At 38.9% G+C, this 17,842-nt stretch overlaps 1 protein-coding gene across 1 annotated transcript in view; it reads right to left on the bottom strand.

Annotated features, from left to right (window-relative positions):
* fstl3 (follistatin-like 3 (secreted glycoprotein)) overlaps positions 1-17,842 on the bottom strand; it is a 72,957-nt gene that overhangs the window by 25,733 nt on the left and 29,382 nt on the right. Inside the window, exon 2 of the mRNA XM_039766656.1 lies at positions 14,917-15,102. Coding sequence (XP_039622590.1) covers positions 14,917-15,102 — 186 coding nt within the window. The remainder of the gene's footprint in view (positions 1-14,916; positions 15,103-17,842) is intronic.

Raw genomic sequence — 17,842 nt, 5'->3', positions numbered from 1 at the left:
GATGGGCTGTGTTTTGGCTAGCACTGCCAGCCTGCTGTTGAGGATTGAAGCACCTGAGGATAGCTGTGTACTGCCTGATGACATCAGCTTCTAGCCAAGATGGAAGTCATCAAAAGGTGGCTGTGGTTGAGTGCCCCAGATGTGTATTGGAAAGATATTATTTTGTATATAGAAATGAGATTCAGAGGTCAAAGTTACATTATAATTCACTAAAACCAAGTAAATCTCTGAATTCTCCCACCGAAGATGCTACTTGGATGTATATTCACACAAAATTTCCAGAATTTAGTAAATCCAATAATGTTACTACTTTTGTTTTTATTTTTGCTTATTTTGGCTTTCTTTTCAGTGAGTCATGATCATCACCATTTTATTAGATTAGTCATTATGATGGTGCATGTTGCTAGGTTATGTGTTTTGGACTCTCCTGAATTAAGACCATTTTCGGGTAAAATGTTGGCTTATTTCTCAGATACTCTCAGACTTACAATTACTCCAAATCCTTTAATTGTATTGCATGGAGTAACACCAGATGGGATAAGAATGTGTAATGATAAATTCATTGTTATTTCCAACATTACATTATTTGTATTGACTTATTTTGCACAACTGGAAAGACCTCCATAATACAGTGGTATTACAGTGGTAGAAAGACATATTACTGTCTAATACAAGAACAAATCATATTATCTTTGAAAGGAATTGTGCACATTATTTTTCAGAACTTATTAATGTTATTCTAAAATAAGCATGCTGGATCTCTAGAGGGCAGCATGGTGGCGCAGTGATAGCGCTACTGCCTCGCAGTTAGGAGACCCGGGTTTGCTTCCCGGGTCCTCCCTGCGTGGAGTTTGCATGTTCTACCCCTTGTCTGCGTGGGTTTCCTCCCACAATCCAAAGACATGCAGGTTAGGTGGATTGGCGATTCTAAATTGGCCCTAGTGTGTGCTGGGTGTGTTTGTGTGTGTACTGTGGTGGGCTGGCACTCTGCCCAGGATTGGTTCCTGCCTTGTGCCCTGTGTTGGCTGGGATTGGCTCCAGCAGACCCCTGTGACCCTGTTTTTGGATTCAGCGGGTTGGAAAATGATAGTTGTTAAGGAAAGCACCTGAGCAGAGTTAGCACAGGACAGGCAGATCAAGATCCAGAAAAAAAGGAAGGAAAGTCAAGTGTGAGAAGAAGAGAGTGAGAGGGCCAGAACTGGAAGATCGAGACAATGAAGAGAAGAGGAGGCGAGACAGTCAGGTTGTCCTGTGCAGGAGCAATAGTAATGGTGCTCCAGGGGCAGGCCTCTCAAGTTCAGCATTAAGAACAAGAGCAGGGGAAAACTCTCAGGGTCATCCTCTGGATGCTGAAGGATGATGGTAGGATGAGGGGACCATGCTTTGAGTGCCCTGTTGGACGGTGACATAAGTGCTTAGGGTGATAGTCACCTGTTGTATTTTAGGCAGGGCTCCGGCCTGACTGGGTTTTACATTTTTTGCACATGTTTGATTTGTTTAATGTTTATTTTATGCATTATTTGCTTTATTCCTTTTGCTTGTATTATGTGCCTATGGTTTTATAGGTGGGTCCACCTTTCCATCAGTTTTTTGGTTTGTGATTTTTCTGTGCTTATTGTGAGTTTACTTCAATTTTGACCTTTGCATTTCAACCATTCTTTGGATTTGTGATTTGGACTTGTTTTCCTTGGAATGCCTTTACTAATTCAGGTTTCCCTTTTGTGCTCCACGGAGCTTGCTTTTGTTCAGAGCATTTCTTAAATATAAATCTTTATTTTGTAAAAATCCTGTGTTTGCTCTTATTACTTGCCAAGATCTGATTCCCACCAGTAGGTATTTTTTGGAAGCTTCTCAGAGTTAACTACTTGGGAACTCTATAGGTCATAACATCACCTGTTTGCGTTCCAAGTGGGAAAACAAATGAATTTTGTAAGTCACTTTTGGATAAAGGTGTCAAACAAGTAATAATTTACATTTTACCGCAATTCCATTTCGTCTTTTCTCTCTCATTTTGTGGATCCTGTTGCTGTGATGCATCTTCTGGTTGCTGAGGATGTTTTCACAGAGGTCGTAAGCCTGACCTCATTAGGTCAAGGGTTAACGACAGGCTCAAGCAGTAATATTATAGTCAAGTTTGACAGATATCCCTATAATTGCTACATTACAAGAATTATATTTTAACTAGTAGCGGCGTACTGCACGATAACGTGCAGTGGATTCACTTGACTTAAGCATTCCTAGTTTTCATCCTCTTTCTCTGTATGTTTAGCATTTGTTTGCTCAGAGGTTGATGCGCTTGCTGCTTCCTGAGCAGCACTTCTTATCTCCATCCTAGCAACCCTCTTCTCTGCTTTCGTCGGCATGTTTTCACGTTAAAACTGATTAAATCGGTGTTTCTGTTGCAATTACTTAGTACATTTTATTTAATTTTTCACTTAAGCTGGTACTTAAGTCTTCAATCTGCCTCAAAAATGATTTAAGATTTGAAGAGGTAGGGGAAGTGATGTCGAAGGTGGTAGGGAATGAGAACGGCACCCGTACCATGCACCACACTGCCACCCTGTTGGCCGCTGCCAAGAGTTGATTCTACAATAAAATAAAATAAAAATAAAAAGAGGAATAACCTTGTAGGTCAATCATCACCCCAAAAGTGGATAGTAGACGTCACATAGTATATGTGTATCAAATTTCAGGTTAATTTAAAATTTTAAAATCCTGGACAGACAAACAGACAGCCACGGTAGCATATTATATAAGAAGGTCATCCTGGCTACAAAATCTCTACTCTTGTTTATTAACCCTTATTGTCTGACTGTGTTTTGGTTTTAACGAAAGATCGCTTATGATTTCCTTGGTCTGTTTTTTAAATTTTGGTTCTCCCAGTCATTTTAATATTTTTTGCAACTGTTTCCTGTGAGCCAGTACAATACGGTCACTCTAAATATGATGCGTGCAACGCATTTCAAAAAAGATGTGACAGGAGTGACATTTGCCACTGTGTTACACAAGCTTTCCTTTTTAATCAATATTTACCAATGGTTTGGGAGCTGAAGACACTAATTGTTGTAATGTTGAAAATGATACGTTTCCCTTTCTTGCTTGATAGAGGACTTCAGCCTGGTCTCTGTTGATGTATAACAATGTTACTAATGTTCATAATGTTCCATAAGTATTCAATGGAAGGCATATCTGGACTGCAAGTAGGCCAGTTTAACACCTACTCAACTCATTTACCGATAAATCTTTCTGTTGTAGTACACACGCTGAATGTGGCTTAGTGTTGTTTTGCTGAAATAAACAAGAACATCCTTGAAACAGAGTCTAGATGACAGTGTATAGTGCCTCACCCCATAAGATGACAGAAGGTGGGTTTTGAATTTGGCATTGAGAAATGAAAAGAAATTACTTTAGTCCACATTGTTTGAAAAATGTGGTTGTCTACTGTATGAAAAGTGTTTTTTAAAACCCCTACTCCTCTTGTAATGGTAAATTATTTTAAAAAACAGAGTGGTGATCTGTTATGGAATAAACCCATTGAAGAAGATTACAGTTATTGCCCAGTCCTCTTTGTTGACTGTGAAGGGGCCTCCAAAATGTAGGTTTGCCACTGAATATTGGTCAAGGGGAATATACAAATTTATATTCTATCCCATAACCTATTGCAATGCCTGTCTAGTTGAGTTTATCAGGTCCAGCTACAGTAATTGTCATAAACCTGTTATCTATAGTTATAAGTATTTTCCACCTGTCACCTTTACCTTATTATAGGAAGTGCTTGTAACAATAATCTATATATTTTAGGTTGATGGAAATAGCTAGAGTAGGCTGTCTGAATTCACCATAGAATTCCACAGGTATCTGTCTTTCAAAACTTCTCTGAAGCAGTTACCAGTCTAATTACTTATCAATCTGTCTATCCGAAGATGTCACAGAATGCTACAAATATACATGAAATAACAACAGGCAACTCTCAACAGACAATTGCCTTTTACTATTTTTAAATATTATTAAAATTCATGGTAACGGTACTGTGATGCATGAGAAGAAAAAATTACCTTAGTAACTAAACGTTGGTAACAATTTCTTTCTAAAGTTGGTGGATTCAATCAGATATTCCCATAATTTCCATTGGAGTAACTCATTTGTTAGATAAAATATAATCTTGTTCAGGATCAGATCATGACGACTCTTCTAGCTGGTCATACCTGGTACACTTCTTGTGGGACTCATTAAGATTACATCTTTGGTACATGCCCAACCACTTTAGTTCAACTGTAAGGTCCATCCATATTGTTATTGTTAAGATCTTCATAGAGAGTAAGCTCAGAAACCTCTTCACGACTGCTTGTAACCACACTCTTGTTTGCTCAGTTCCTATCAAGTTACTTGTTTGCAATGGTGCTATCTAGAGCTAGTAACTATGGATAAGGATATAAATTTAGATTTGTACAACTAGCTCAAAGTCTTTGTGGTAGGAGTTATTTAGCATTTTAACATCAAAGTCCTACATGAAAACTGTGTCATTACAGTGATTCAACAGTCTATCTCAGAGCTTTAACCGTCATTTGTGAAAAAGCCCCTGAGGTAGTTGAACCTTTACTGAGAATAGCTTTTGATCACTCCCATGCACACTGGATATTATATTCTAATGAGCCCAAGGGGACAACATCATTCAGAAATAACAGAGAATCAAACCAGGTCACCACCTACATACTCTCTAAGCTTCGGCTGGACCTTCGTATTTTGTCTGTAAAAACTGTCATGCATGCTTGACAAAGTGATATGCCCAAAGTAAACGGATTCAGCATAATTTTAGGTATGCAAAGACACATCTTGTAATGAAAGTATAAGAACTTAACAGCATACTGCAACAGTCCTGGAGAGATATGACTTTTTATGCATCTTCCACAAGTTACCAGTAGTCACATGGACATAAGTTTGTTTCAAGTCCACAAAACAACATGTAGATAGGGTTGACCGAACTGTCATAATGCCACAGATATCTATGTAAGGAAAAGACCTAACTCACTGTTTCACTGCCAGGATGGAATTCAGATAACTTGTCATCAAGTCACAATACAACTACTCTAGCATAGGCTTTCACAGGGAAACTGAGGCGCATTAACAACTGAATTAAACCATTTTGTTCCTTTTTTTTCTTTAAATGAGAACATTAGAAATTTGACAAATTAGAAAAGACCATTCAGTACATCAATGTCATTCATTTAGCTAATAGCTAAACTGTCCCAATATCGCACTCAGATATTTCTTAAAAGTTCTCAAGGCTTCTGCTTTAACTCCATGACTTGGTAGTTTGTTCCAGATTCCAAAAACTCTTTGAGTAAAGAAGTGCTTCCTGACTTCAATATTAAATACACGTGACCTGGGTAGATTTTGGGAAAAATTTCTGAAAATTGGGTTGTTTTTATAAAGCTAATTCAATAACACAAAATATGACTGGTAGAAGAGTAATAAACCTAAACAGTGTAGGGTGCGTAAAGCCAACCTTGATATCCACTAGTGTCTTCTGACTGGTCTTTCCACAGGCTGTGTAGGATAGTTATAGGTACAGAACAGGAGGAATTAAAAAAGAGCGAGAGAGAAGAGACAGGTAAAAAATAAGCGTGAAGGAGAGAGAGAGAGAGGCAATGATCCTGACGTAATGAGAAAAAGCTCTAGAAGAACACTGAAATGAAAAGAACTAGAAAGGAAAACAAAACTTTATCAGAACACTAAAAACAACAAAGAAAGGAGAAAGAGAAAGCTATATCAAAATGCTGAAAAGACAGGGATTGGGAAAGCCCCAGCAAAATGTTGAAGCGCCACGAATAAAACCTGATAGCAGGGTAGCAAAAGAGAAGGGGTGATTAGGAAAAGAAAGTGAGAAACAACCAGCAGGTTGACTGACAAGGTGTTTTAACGAAGGGAGTAAGAACTGAGAGAGGAGAAGTAACAACACACGAAGGTGAATGGAACATTTCAGTGAGCCAAAGACACAGGAGACAGGGAGGACATGAGTCCGGCAAACCACTGCCGAGTAGGTGTTTTTCCTGATGGGATGAGATGTGATGTCAATAAAAGTTACACAAGTGGTGAAAGGGAGAAGTTAATTCAACAAGGATGTGTAATTTTTTTTGTTATTAATTTGCTTGGTGTAAAATCTCAAGTGAAGAGGCCATTTCTGGTTTTGTTTGTTTGGCCACAAGGACTCAAGCTATGGTTTGGGGCCCCCAACGGAGATTGAATAATTATTAGTGAACTGTATAATCAATAGGAGGTGAGCTCACCAGTAGTAAATGGGGGGGATATTATTACTGTAAGTAGTTTTTTTGATATTGGGTTGTATTACATGCCGTATTTAATTGTACTAGCCGACCCGCGGTGTAGCATACGTCACATATAATTATTTATTGATGAGTGAACACTTCCCGAAAGACACAGTTGTCCAAATGGGGAGGGTTTGAGGATACAACTGTCAGGGAATGAAAAGATGGAACTCTGGAGAGAGCAACATACAATTGTCCGTGAGTGAAAACAGGTTTTGGCAGATACAGTTTGTCCTTATGCCTTATTAATAGTCATTGCAAATGCCAATCTAACAGGAAATTGTCTACGTGTAAAAGTAAAAGGCAAATTAGAATCTGATGGGGTCAGAGAAATCCGGGGAATAAGGGCAGTTTGTGAGGTAGCAGATGTGATAGTCTTACACTCCAGTACATTGCAGTGAATGCTGGTAACAGAAAGTCTAGTGCCATTACAGAGACATTTTGCTGGCATGAGGTTCCTGAGAAGCATGATGACTGAACCAATTTTAATTTTGAGTTTATGCGGAGGCATGCCAGTGGGAGTAAGACTAAGAAATTCTTCGGGGAATGCAAGTTGATCTGCAGGATCGTCTGTGACGATGGAGTCAACACTGGTGAAAGTTACTTCATCGTTAGAGATAAGTTTCAGCACTTGTTCATTAAGGTGTAGTGAGTCTTCGTTGGTGACGCTTAATATAGCTCGCGTACTGAGTTGTTCCAGAGTGACAGTTGAGAAGTCGATGTCGCCATATCATTGGAAGCCTGCGGAGGGTGAGAGTTGGCGTGCGTGGCTTTGTCATGCGTGGCTCTGTCGTGCGTATCCCATGACACGGTAGGAGGGTTAGAGTTGGCGGGCGGGGCTCTGTCGAGCATATCCCATGGTCTTAGAGTTGGCGGGCGGGGCTCTGTGAGTTGGCGGGCGGGGCTCTCTGTCTTGCTTGCGCTCACTGTCTTGTGTGCCCTTAGTGAATTATATATATAGATTATTTGTGTATCCATCACTGTTATTTTGAGTACTTAAGTACGGATGAAGGTTTTTTTGTAAATTTGGAGTAAATTGTGAATTTGTTATGCTTTAATAGATTAAATGATTTAAAGTAGATAAGAAGGGGAAAGTAAATGTTACATATGTTATAAATGTGAATATTGGAGGTGGTGACACCATATTAAAGAATTCAGGGCCATGCAGACTGATTAAAAGAAAGGGGAGGTGGTGCAGGAGTTACGTACACGTCCCATTGTGTTGTGTACTGATGTTCATGTGTACGTATTTAGCCAAAGAGTTCAGGTGAATTGACTTTATTGATGCCTTTGAAAATTTGAAGAGATGAATTAGGTTTCCAGACAGTTTCCTCTATGCAAGACAGAACAGGTTTAATTCTGTAAGCCAGTCAGAATAGGACATGTCTTGGGATACCCCTTGGCTGCTCGCCTCTTTGGAGTGGGGACTACAAATCCACTTTACCAATGTACATGACACTGAAGGGGAGCTTTAATCAAAGTAGTATCTCAAGATCCAGTTCTTTCAAGATTTCCTCCCAGACCTCATCCACCCCTTCAGCCTTGTCACCACTGAGCTTCTCCACCACCACCACCATTATGACTTCAGGCACAGAGATGATCATGTACTCCACATTTTGGTGTTCCTTTTAATGTTCCTTGCATCTCTTAACATTGTCCCTATTCCACATTTTCACTCTTACTGAAGACAGCTTGGTCATCATCCTGTATACCCTTTCTGATTTTTCCTCACTGAGGCTGCCCAAAAGTCTTTTGCAATGGCCTCTTTGAACTGCTTCAGTGAAAATGCATTAGCTCCTGCTTTAAGCTATTTGTCCCCCACATACATCATGATTTGACTTTGTGACCCCATAATTGGAAGTTCAAGGAAAAACTCTTTCTTTATTTTGACTGATTTTCTCAGAATTGCTGTCCACCTTATGACTCCTGCTGCATGGTGGAGGTTGTATATGTGCTTTGGTGGCATCTAGAGCTTTGTTAATAGGAGATTTATACTCTTGTTAAGATTATCTTTATTAAACTAGCCTAACGTGAGGGGTCAGACAAAGAATGATCCAAAATTTGGTGGCTCTAACAAATACATACAAAGAGAAGAGGATACTGGGACCCACTCTTGGGGACAAGGAGGTGGCGGGTGGGGTAAGTGAGCATCTGGTGAATAATGTATTTTGTCTGAGCTCAGCTCAAAGTAGCAACATGGAGCCGACATTTAGGACATAGGAGTGAAACATACAGTATATGGGATAGTTCCCAGAACCCTAATTATTAATACTTTTTCCAAAATTTGCATTTGTAATTTGCTTGATCCATTCTAAAAGTTAATTAGATTATTTTGTAACAAATCAGCTTTTGCAATTTTATATATAATAATCAGGTATTATTTTTCTTACGTGACTCACTTACAAAATATTTGCATTAGAGATAGCATTCAAAACAAAAAACTCGATCTTGTGTGTCAGTTTTGTGCACATTTCATGTGGTGCCCGCTATCTGCACACAGCTGTAATAGAAAACCTCTAAATACTTCCATAAAGTAAAATGTTCTTGGCTTTTAAAATGTACCCTTTGGCTGACTGTGTGTCAAACTAATTTAAGTGCCGAGCAGCTGGGCTTGAATTTATTTTATGTGATGCTGGGCTTATCCTGGCCGCAAGTGCCAAGGAGCTTGAACAACACCTGATCTGATGTGGAGGCTCTTGACCTTTTTATACTTGTAGACATGTCGCCTCTGACTTGCCTCCTTTATAGAATAGAGTGTACTTTTTAGATATTACTCAATCGTTGCCTATATTTTCCTTGGAAGTAGTATAAAAACAGCTCACTGTTAATTTTTCTCAAGGGACAAAAACCAAAATTGTTAGTGACGCTGACCTGTGACAGGATTTTATTTTTTTGTATTATATGCAGTTTGAACAAATACGTCCTTAAATGACTCTGGATTACCTGGCTGAAGTCTGACACTGTGGTGTTCTCAACTATAAGCAGCTGTGGAGATTTGGAACAGAATTCTGGATTCAATCCAAGCTGGGAAACAGTGGTGCAGAATAACACAAAACCTTGTTGTGTCTGCTGCTGCCTGGCAAATAAGCACCTCTGGGCATTAGTCGGTGTGGAGCCAGCTGGCCTACAACACCATCGTTGTTGTACTACTTTCATTCATTCATTTCAGTTATTTCTTTTCTTCTGTGTTAGCACAGTGGCAGAGAGGTTAGCATTGCTGCTTCATAGAATTAGTTTGAATGCACACCTGGCTTGTGTGCAGTTAGCGCTGTCTCTTCATGTCTGCGCAGTGTAAAGTTAGCCTGGTTGTGACAGCTATAACATATCCATCCATCCATTATCAAACCTGCTATATCCTAACTACAGGGTCACGGGGGTCAGCTTGAGCCAATCCCAACCAACACAGGGCGCAAGGCAGGAAACAAACCCCGGGCAGGGCGCCAGCCCACTGCAGAGCTATAACACACACACATCTGCAAATGGGAAACAACCTAAGAACTGTAATTCCACCCCTGACTGAGGGTTGGCGATGTTGCCTAATGTCTGTCCTTTTTTACTTTCTTGTATATGGGGAAAGTATTGTAGTCTTCCAAAAATTCAATTTCAAGATTTTGATGAATCTTGATGTTTTAGACCTCCCTGAGTCAGAAAATACCATTTTTGGAATTATGTCTGTATGTCTGTCTGTGTGTGTGTGTGTGTAAACATGATAACTGAGTATGCTTTCATTTAGATTAACAAAATTTTGCGTACAAGCATTAGGTATAAAACATGGATTTCTATCAGCCTTTGGTACTTTAACTTTTATTTCAATTGCCCATCTGATGATTGACAGCGCAATGAATCATGACATCACTTCTGGTTTCTCATCACTTGAACCTGCCTTTTCCTCTCCACCAGCCTTTTAACTGGCTCCATCTCCATCTGTAGTCAGTCTATGACTAGACTCGCATCTGGAAATGTGTTTTCCGCTAATGAAAGTTAAATGTTTTGTTACTTTTTCATCAGTTATCCGGGGTTTGCCTACGGGTATCCCAAATCTTTATGCTCTTTCTGTCTTTTTTGTTACAACCATGGGTGGCTCTGTTTTGGGTGGGACTCCTCTCCAAACACATCATAGCAGGGGGTCTAGTATTATGAATATGAGAAGGATCCCTGGTAATAATTCTTACCGGGATAATATACAGGAAGGACAGTCTAGAAAGGTAGAAGTCCCCTTAACTAATAGGAGGTGTGTGATACTATATGCAGAGCCCCTACTGCACTTTTTAGTAACCTGGGTTGTCAAGGCCTTATAATACTAAGAGGGTTCAGGACTTCAGTTCTATGGGGCATTCTTGACTCTTTCAGTGATTCAAGGCTCAACAGGATGTTTAAAAGTTCCTTCCAGCCCCCAAACCAATGCTCTTGGAGTTGGTGGAGGAGTGAGAAGTCAGGGCTCGCCTGCAGGGAGGAAGAGAGGTCAGGCTAATCTGAAAGAGAAAATCGTGGAGATAAGAAGAAGTCTAATGTGTTGATCTTGGTGTAAGAAAGTGGACCAGTCACTGATGTATTAGGAAGTCTAAAATGGCATAGACTTCTGTTTTTTTGCTATTATTATGAATTTTATACAATATGCACTCATGTATTTATTTATCTTAAATACATCATTGCAGTAGAAGAAACAGTAAAGATATGGTTAATTTAATTATCAGGGACTTTCATAATAGATTTGATTCATTTTACTATCAGTTATTCATAAGCTATTTTTCTGAAATCCATTGGGAGTATGTTTTTGTTCATTATTGCAAAGTGTTGCTTATATTCGCGCTTATTTTAAGGTAATTCTGGCGAGGATTTAGGACAGTTGCATGGCACTAACAGGTTTGTTCATTTTTTTCTGCAGGCGTGAGGAGCTCTACTAAGCCCACCTACATCTCCCTGCCAGCCGCTGTCCTTCTGATCTCCAGGCATCTGCAGCAATTAATACAACCCAGCAAAATGTCTGGCATGCCCTGCAACTGGAAATGCACATTGGTGTGGCAAGAACAGGAGCACTGGCAATTGCACTAGCGAGTACAGTGTTTTTTAGTTCTTTTCCTGCCTTTTCTATTCAGCAATTAAATAGGGTATTGTATTTTATATGTTGTGCACTTTTTCACAATGTATATGTAAAATATATTCATTTTTGTTTATACTAAAAGAAGAGGTGGGGGCTGTGAATAGATGTACCACAAAAAGACAAGAAACAACCCGGCACAGGGCTTACCCTTGATTTCTCACATTTCCAAAACCTTGAGTTAAGATCCAAAAGCGTTCTCAGTGAGAGTGCATTTTAGATGTTTTCACCCACATGCTAAAGAGTTACATGTTAGGTAAAGTGGCTTCTCTATGTTTAGCCAGTTTGAGTGGATCTGAGTTTGGCTCCTGAATTGCAACCGATGCTGCTTGTATCGACTCTAGGATCCTTAATGCCATATTGGAAGAAGAAGGTTTAATAGCACTGGACAACCAAGATTTTGTCACAGAACAACTTAGGGGTGTACTTTTTCAGGCTGATTTCATAAATGTACTCCGAATATTTATATTACTCCTAGCTTTTGAGTTATGTTTCTTTAGACTGTATATCTACTCTCTCTATAAAAAATCCTAAGCCTAAAAGTGCAACAATTTTGTGCAACGATTTTATGTGACGTTTATTGTCACGCTTTAAATAGGGCTTATTTTAAAACCTACATATTTATGTTTGATATCTTTCTTTTTTGAATTTATTGAACTTTAATGTGATGTTGTTAGATTTTCAGATTCTTATTCTTTTTTAAATTATAACCTAAAAAATATCAAGAACTCGCGTCCCGCGAGATGAGACTTTGTGCCAAGTGATTTAACCATGCCCAGTGGCCAGAAATTAAAGACAAAGAGTAGATGATAAGGACAGCTGCTGCACAGGCTTTTAACTGTTCTAAGTGCCGTGCAAGATGCAGATCACGTGGCACTGCAGCAGCAGCAATCCAACAGCTGATCGAGCAAAGAGGAGGTAAAACAAAAACTGTATTTGTTTCCCATTGTATTACCATTTAAGAGGGGTTTTGGAGGAGTGACTGCATCTCTTTGGGGTGCATTCAGCCCCGCTCTTCACAACACGAGTGGCAGAGATGTGACGTGGCTGGTGCGTAGCACAGAAAAGGGGGGTTGGCAAGTGAAGCAAGTAGGGGGTAACCCCATAGTTTAGTATATAATCCCTTATTAAGGTGGAATTGTTTGTTTTTTTTTAAGTTATATTCAGAGTTAAAACAATTTTACTGCTGCTTGTGTACATTTTATTATTTTCCAGAAAGACATCAAATAAGTCTGTTATGCCAGAGCTTGCAGCACATTTGGACACAAGTGGTGAGGCGGCCTTCTGCTGCTATACACCTAAAATCTGGAATAGCCTGCCAATAGGAATTCGCCAGGCAAATACAGTGGAGCACTTTAAAACACTGCTGAAAACACATTACTTTAATATGGCCTTTTTATAACTTCACTTTAACTTAATACTGATACTCTGTATGTTCAATTCATCAAAATAACTATTCATAGTGGCTCCAAAATCCGTACTGACCCCAACTCTCTCTTGTGTTTCTTTTTCCGGTTTCTTTGTGGTGGCGGCCTGCGCCACCACCACCTACTCAAAGCATCATGATGCACCAACATTGATGGACTGAAAGCCAGAAGTCTACGTGACCATCATCATCAGGTCTTTCCACGAGAACCCTAAATACAAAGAGGACTGTTTGACTTATGTTAGGTAGATTGCCCAGAGGGGACTGGACGGTCTCGTGGTCTGGAACCCCTACAGATTTTATTTTTTTTCTCCAGCTTTTGGAGTTTTTTTTTGTTTTTTCTGTCCACCCTGACCATCGGACCTTACTCTTATTCTATGTTAATTAATGTTGACTTATGTTTATTTTTTATTGTGTCTTCTATTTTTCTATTCATTTTGTAAAGCACTTTGAGCTACATTTTTTTGTATGAATATGTGCTATATAAATAAATGTTGATTGATTGATTGAAGGAGCCTGCTCCCTGTCTGAGGCACAGCTCCATGTCAGTTGGTGCTCAGATGCCAAAGTGTAAACACCCAAAGTGTTCATTTCTTTAAAAAAATCATTTATAGGATTGTCATCTGGACTTTCCAGATGGATGACCATGGCAAACGGTTTCATCAGGACATGTCTGAAATGGAAAGGCAATCCTGATGCAAGTGGAGTTTCAGCATGCTTGCTGACAACTGCTGGATCCTTAACAAGGCCATTCCTGAGCCTGCATGTACAGCAGACATTTGTACACTTCCACCTTTTAGGTGAGACTTGTATAAATAGTGTAAATATATGTTTACCACTAACGATAAAGTGCAGTGAATACACTTGTCTTGATCATTTATGGTTTTCAGCCTTTCTCTGTTCGTTTAGCATTCATTTGCTCAGAGGTTGATGGGCTTGCTGCTTCCTATGCATCTCTTCTTATCTCCACCCTAGCAACCCGTTTCTTCTCTTCTTTCGTCTCAATCTTTTCACGTTAAAACTGATTAAGTCAGTGTTTGTGTTGCCATTGCTTAGTACTTTTCTTTAATTTTCACTTAAGCTGGCACTTAAGTCTTCAATCTGCCTCAAGAATGATTTAAGAAATGAAGAGGTAGAGGGCTACCTAGAGTTGATTCTACAATAAATTAAAATAAAAATAAAAACAGGAATAACTTTGGAGGTCAATTATCAACCCGAAAGTGGATAGTAGATGTCACATAGTATATGTGTACCAAATTTCATGTCAATAAGTCAAGCGGTTTGCGAGCTACAGGTGATTTAAAATCCTGGACAGACAAACGAACAGCCACGGTAATTTATTATACTGTATATAAAGATTGTAAATTTTAATCATGTGTTACTTAAAATCACCGCATGATGTGAGAAAGTCTGATTAAATTTTTAAACTCAGCATGAACTTTACTGTAATATTAACTTATATTGATTCATGTGATAAAAAAAAGTTTCATTTCTGTTACCCAGTGTAATTGACAGATGAAAGGAAAATATATACGGTATAAAGGAAAAATAATATTCTTGCCAGTGCAATTCTACCATATCCATGTTAATCCTTCACTTTCATACTTACAAGACTTGAGACCCAGCAGCATCTTTACTGTTATCTGTCCCAGATAAAATATACAGAACAAAAAATAACAAAATGTTGAACTGATTAAATAATTTCATTTCAACTTACAAGGTCATTTTCAGACAGGGACACATTTTGGGGGTTTTCAAAGTATGTGAGAAGGTATGAGGCTCTCTTGGGTTTATTGGGTGGCTTAAATTCACTTTTCTAAGGTAAAAATATTTAGTATATTCAGGAACAGCTTCTTTTTAGTCAACTAATGAGCCTCTGTGTCATAAAGGGTGAATTTACCCAGGAGCATAACATGCATGCTAAGATCCCATTCATATACTTATTAAGTAACCTTGACTCCCAATTTCTGCCAACAGCCAGCTCCACCAAACTCAGCTTCCAATCCCCCTACCTGTCTGTAGGACTTATTTTCCTTGTTTATCTTAAAATAAAATGTCTTCCTTACCTTTGCAGGGTTTGCATGTCACCAGCCCGAGGAATCCCATCAAACTGATTTTGCTAATTGGAAGAGTGTAGCTTGACCAAGCTGTGTCCAGGCTACCATTTCTACAGCACTCTTCACGTGTCACTCCTGTCATCAGCATCATTGCACACTTGGGCTCTTTTCCTTGCTGCAACCAACACATTCCAGCTACAATGAACCACAAAAAATGCATAAAGATGAATGGGTCTTCTTGAAGGATACCAGAGTTTTGCTCTTGTCATAAGGATGGTGTAATAACATTATGATCAAAAATATGTACTTAGGAAAAAAATAACTTTAGAAACCCATCATTGTATTTACTACAAGTTATAGCTAGTATAGATAAAATCTCAGAAACTGACTGGTCACCTAGTCTGGGGGAATACAGGTGTGCTGAGATGAAGGCCATTAACAAATTGGCAAAGGCTGTAATTGAAGAGACAGTAGAAAGGAAGAAAGTGTGGACTGGAAGACATGTTTCAGAAGACAGTTTACGACCTAATTACCTGCATATCCTTTGTTTCTTGTTTGTTTGAAACTATATTTATGCATTATTTGAAACTGGAAAAAATTCTGACAAGAACAAACCAGCTAAACTGGTAACTGAATCATGAGATTCTATCTATCTATCTATTTTCTTAATAAAATGCTTGGGTCTAATCTCTTACACTAGTCAGCACTCTAAGATTTAGTTGTCCGAGTGTATTGTCGTACAGATCTGTTGCTTCTCTGTGGATTGCTGTGAGTTTCTCCTTTGAAGTGCTCATTATGAAATGCAAATTAGATTTATGCCTATGGCAGCATTGCATGGCTTCAGTATTTATGGTTGTTTGACCAAACACCTCTACCATTGCAAAGCTCAGAGGAAACATAAGCTACCTGACATTGTTTAGTAAAATAGATAACAAGAATTAGCAATGAGTACGTTAGAGGGTCAGCTCAAGTTGGAAGGATGGAAGACAAAGTCAGAGAGGTGAGATGATATTGGTTTGGACATGTGCAGAGGAGAGATGCTAAGTATATTGGGAAAAGGATGTTAAGGATAGAGCTGCCAGGTAAGAGGAAAAGAGGGAGGCCTTAGAGGAGGTTTGTGGATGTGATGAGAGAGGACATGTTTTTGGACTTCTCTAGCGCCTTCAACACCATCCAACCTCTGCTCCTTAGGGACAAGCTGACTGAGATTGGAGTAGACTCACACCTGGTGGCATGGATCGTGGACTATCTTACAGACAGATTAATAAAGTATCTATCTATCTATCTATCTATCTATCTATCTATCTATCTATCTATCTATCTATCTATCTATCTATCTATCTGTCCTTATCTCTTTTTCTCTCTTTCTGTCATTTTTCATCCTAGGCAGAGGCCATCTTTGTTACCCTATGCAGATGGCATGCTGGATCAAGGCCCATGCAAGACCACGTTGCATCAGACACTAAGCAAGACATTAAGGCAGGGAGCCTAGTAGCCTATGATCAGGTTGTATTATTTTGGTGACATTTGTACTCTGATTGCTTATATTTTGAGCATATTATCTATGATACAGGAATGACGCTTAGCTTTCTTTCCTTTCTGTTTTAGAGCTCTAGGTTGTTGACTGAGGTCAAAAATATAAAAGGTAGTGTAACATATAAGTGCTATAGTATGAATCTGAGGCCTTTGGGGTCTATGTAATAGAGAGTATGAAGAGGAGAACAGGGTCACTGAAGGACCATTCCACAACAAAACAACTGTCAACTCAAATTTGAGGTGGAATTTACTGACATAAAAAGCCTGGCTAAAGACAACATTCAGGAAGCTGACATGAGAGCGTATGTATATTTTGATGGAATGACATGGTGGAGCAGTCCAATCACTGTCTGTGTGGGGTTATTGAGTGCGGATTTTTAATGTCCAGGGATGTGCCCTGCCTTACACCTGAAAATGCCAGCATAAACTCCAGCTGATGCTATCATTAGGATGAAGTGCGTTCAGTATATGGTGTAATGGTTTTTTGGCATTCAAACAATGAAAGGAATAAAAAAAGGAGTTCAAAATAGGGTGGTACAATGCAGAGGTGCACCTAAGATTTACACCTGGAAAAAAGATCAAAGCATCTGATTAATGAACTGTTCATTTTGGAGGCGTTTTCTCATCTGTGTGTAATCTTTACAATTTTAAGTGAAAGCCTACCAGGCAGCTCCTTTAGGTTTGGCAGTGTGAGTCAGCATGCGTTTTTAGAGTCTGTGGTGGCGTGTAGACGAGATGGGAATTATGAATATCAATTTGAAAATAAATGGAATAGTTATTAAATGATATTCTTTTAAATACGAATATTTATTTTTACATATGTGAAATATTTTAGTTTATTTTTATCATATAATTTACTTTTTAAAAAGAATTACCCTGTAAAATGTTTAGAAGTTGTTTTGGTTGACCGTGAACTCTTTTAAACGCCTCAGTCAATCAATGGAACAACTCAGTTACTATTTAATTTATGTACTGTGGCTCCCTTCATGAAATGCACTGTTACAAGATGTTCTACAAAGCAAACACAAATGCAAAATAATAAAGTTGAAGTTAAAGTTAAAAGTAATGTGGCAATGTTGAAAGGTAAACATATTCAAAGTTATAATGCTAAATATACTGAACAAGTATTAAGGCAGTCTGGTGAGTTCCATAGGCCCCATCTGTGGAATGGGGGCATAGTGGCAACTGCCCCCCCAATCCTAAAGTTGGATCATAGATCCTACAGCAATGATAGACAAAAGACACAATGGTAAAAATCAGCTGGTAAACCCATAGTGGCTGCTTTTGACTTTATACCTTGCTAAAAGCTTACTGAGGCTACATTCAGACTGCAGTTAAAAGTGACTCAGTTCTGAGTTTTGGCTTAAATCTGACTTTTTTGTATTTGATGGGTTCAAAT

This window comes from Polypterus senegalus, chromosome 10, assembly GCF_016835505.1.
Source record: "Polypterus senegalus isolate Bchr_013 chromosome 10, ASM1683550v1, whole genome shotgun sequence".
Lineage (NCBI taxonomy): Eukaryota > Metazoa > Chordata > Cladistia > Polypteriformes > Polypteridae > Polypterus > Polypterus senegalus.
The sequence above is the reverse complement of the archived record's forward strand: the minus strand, read 5'-3'. Positions and strand labels throughout refer to the sequence as shown.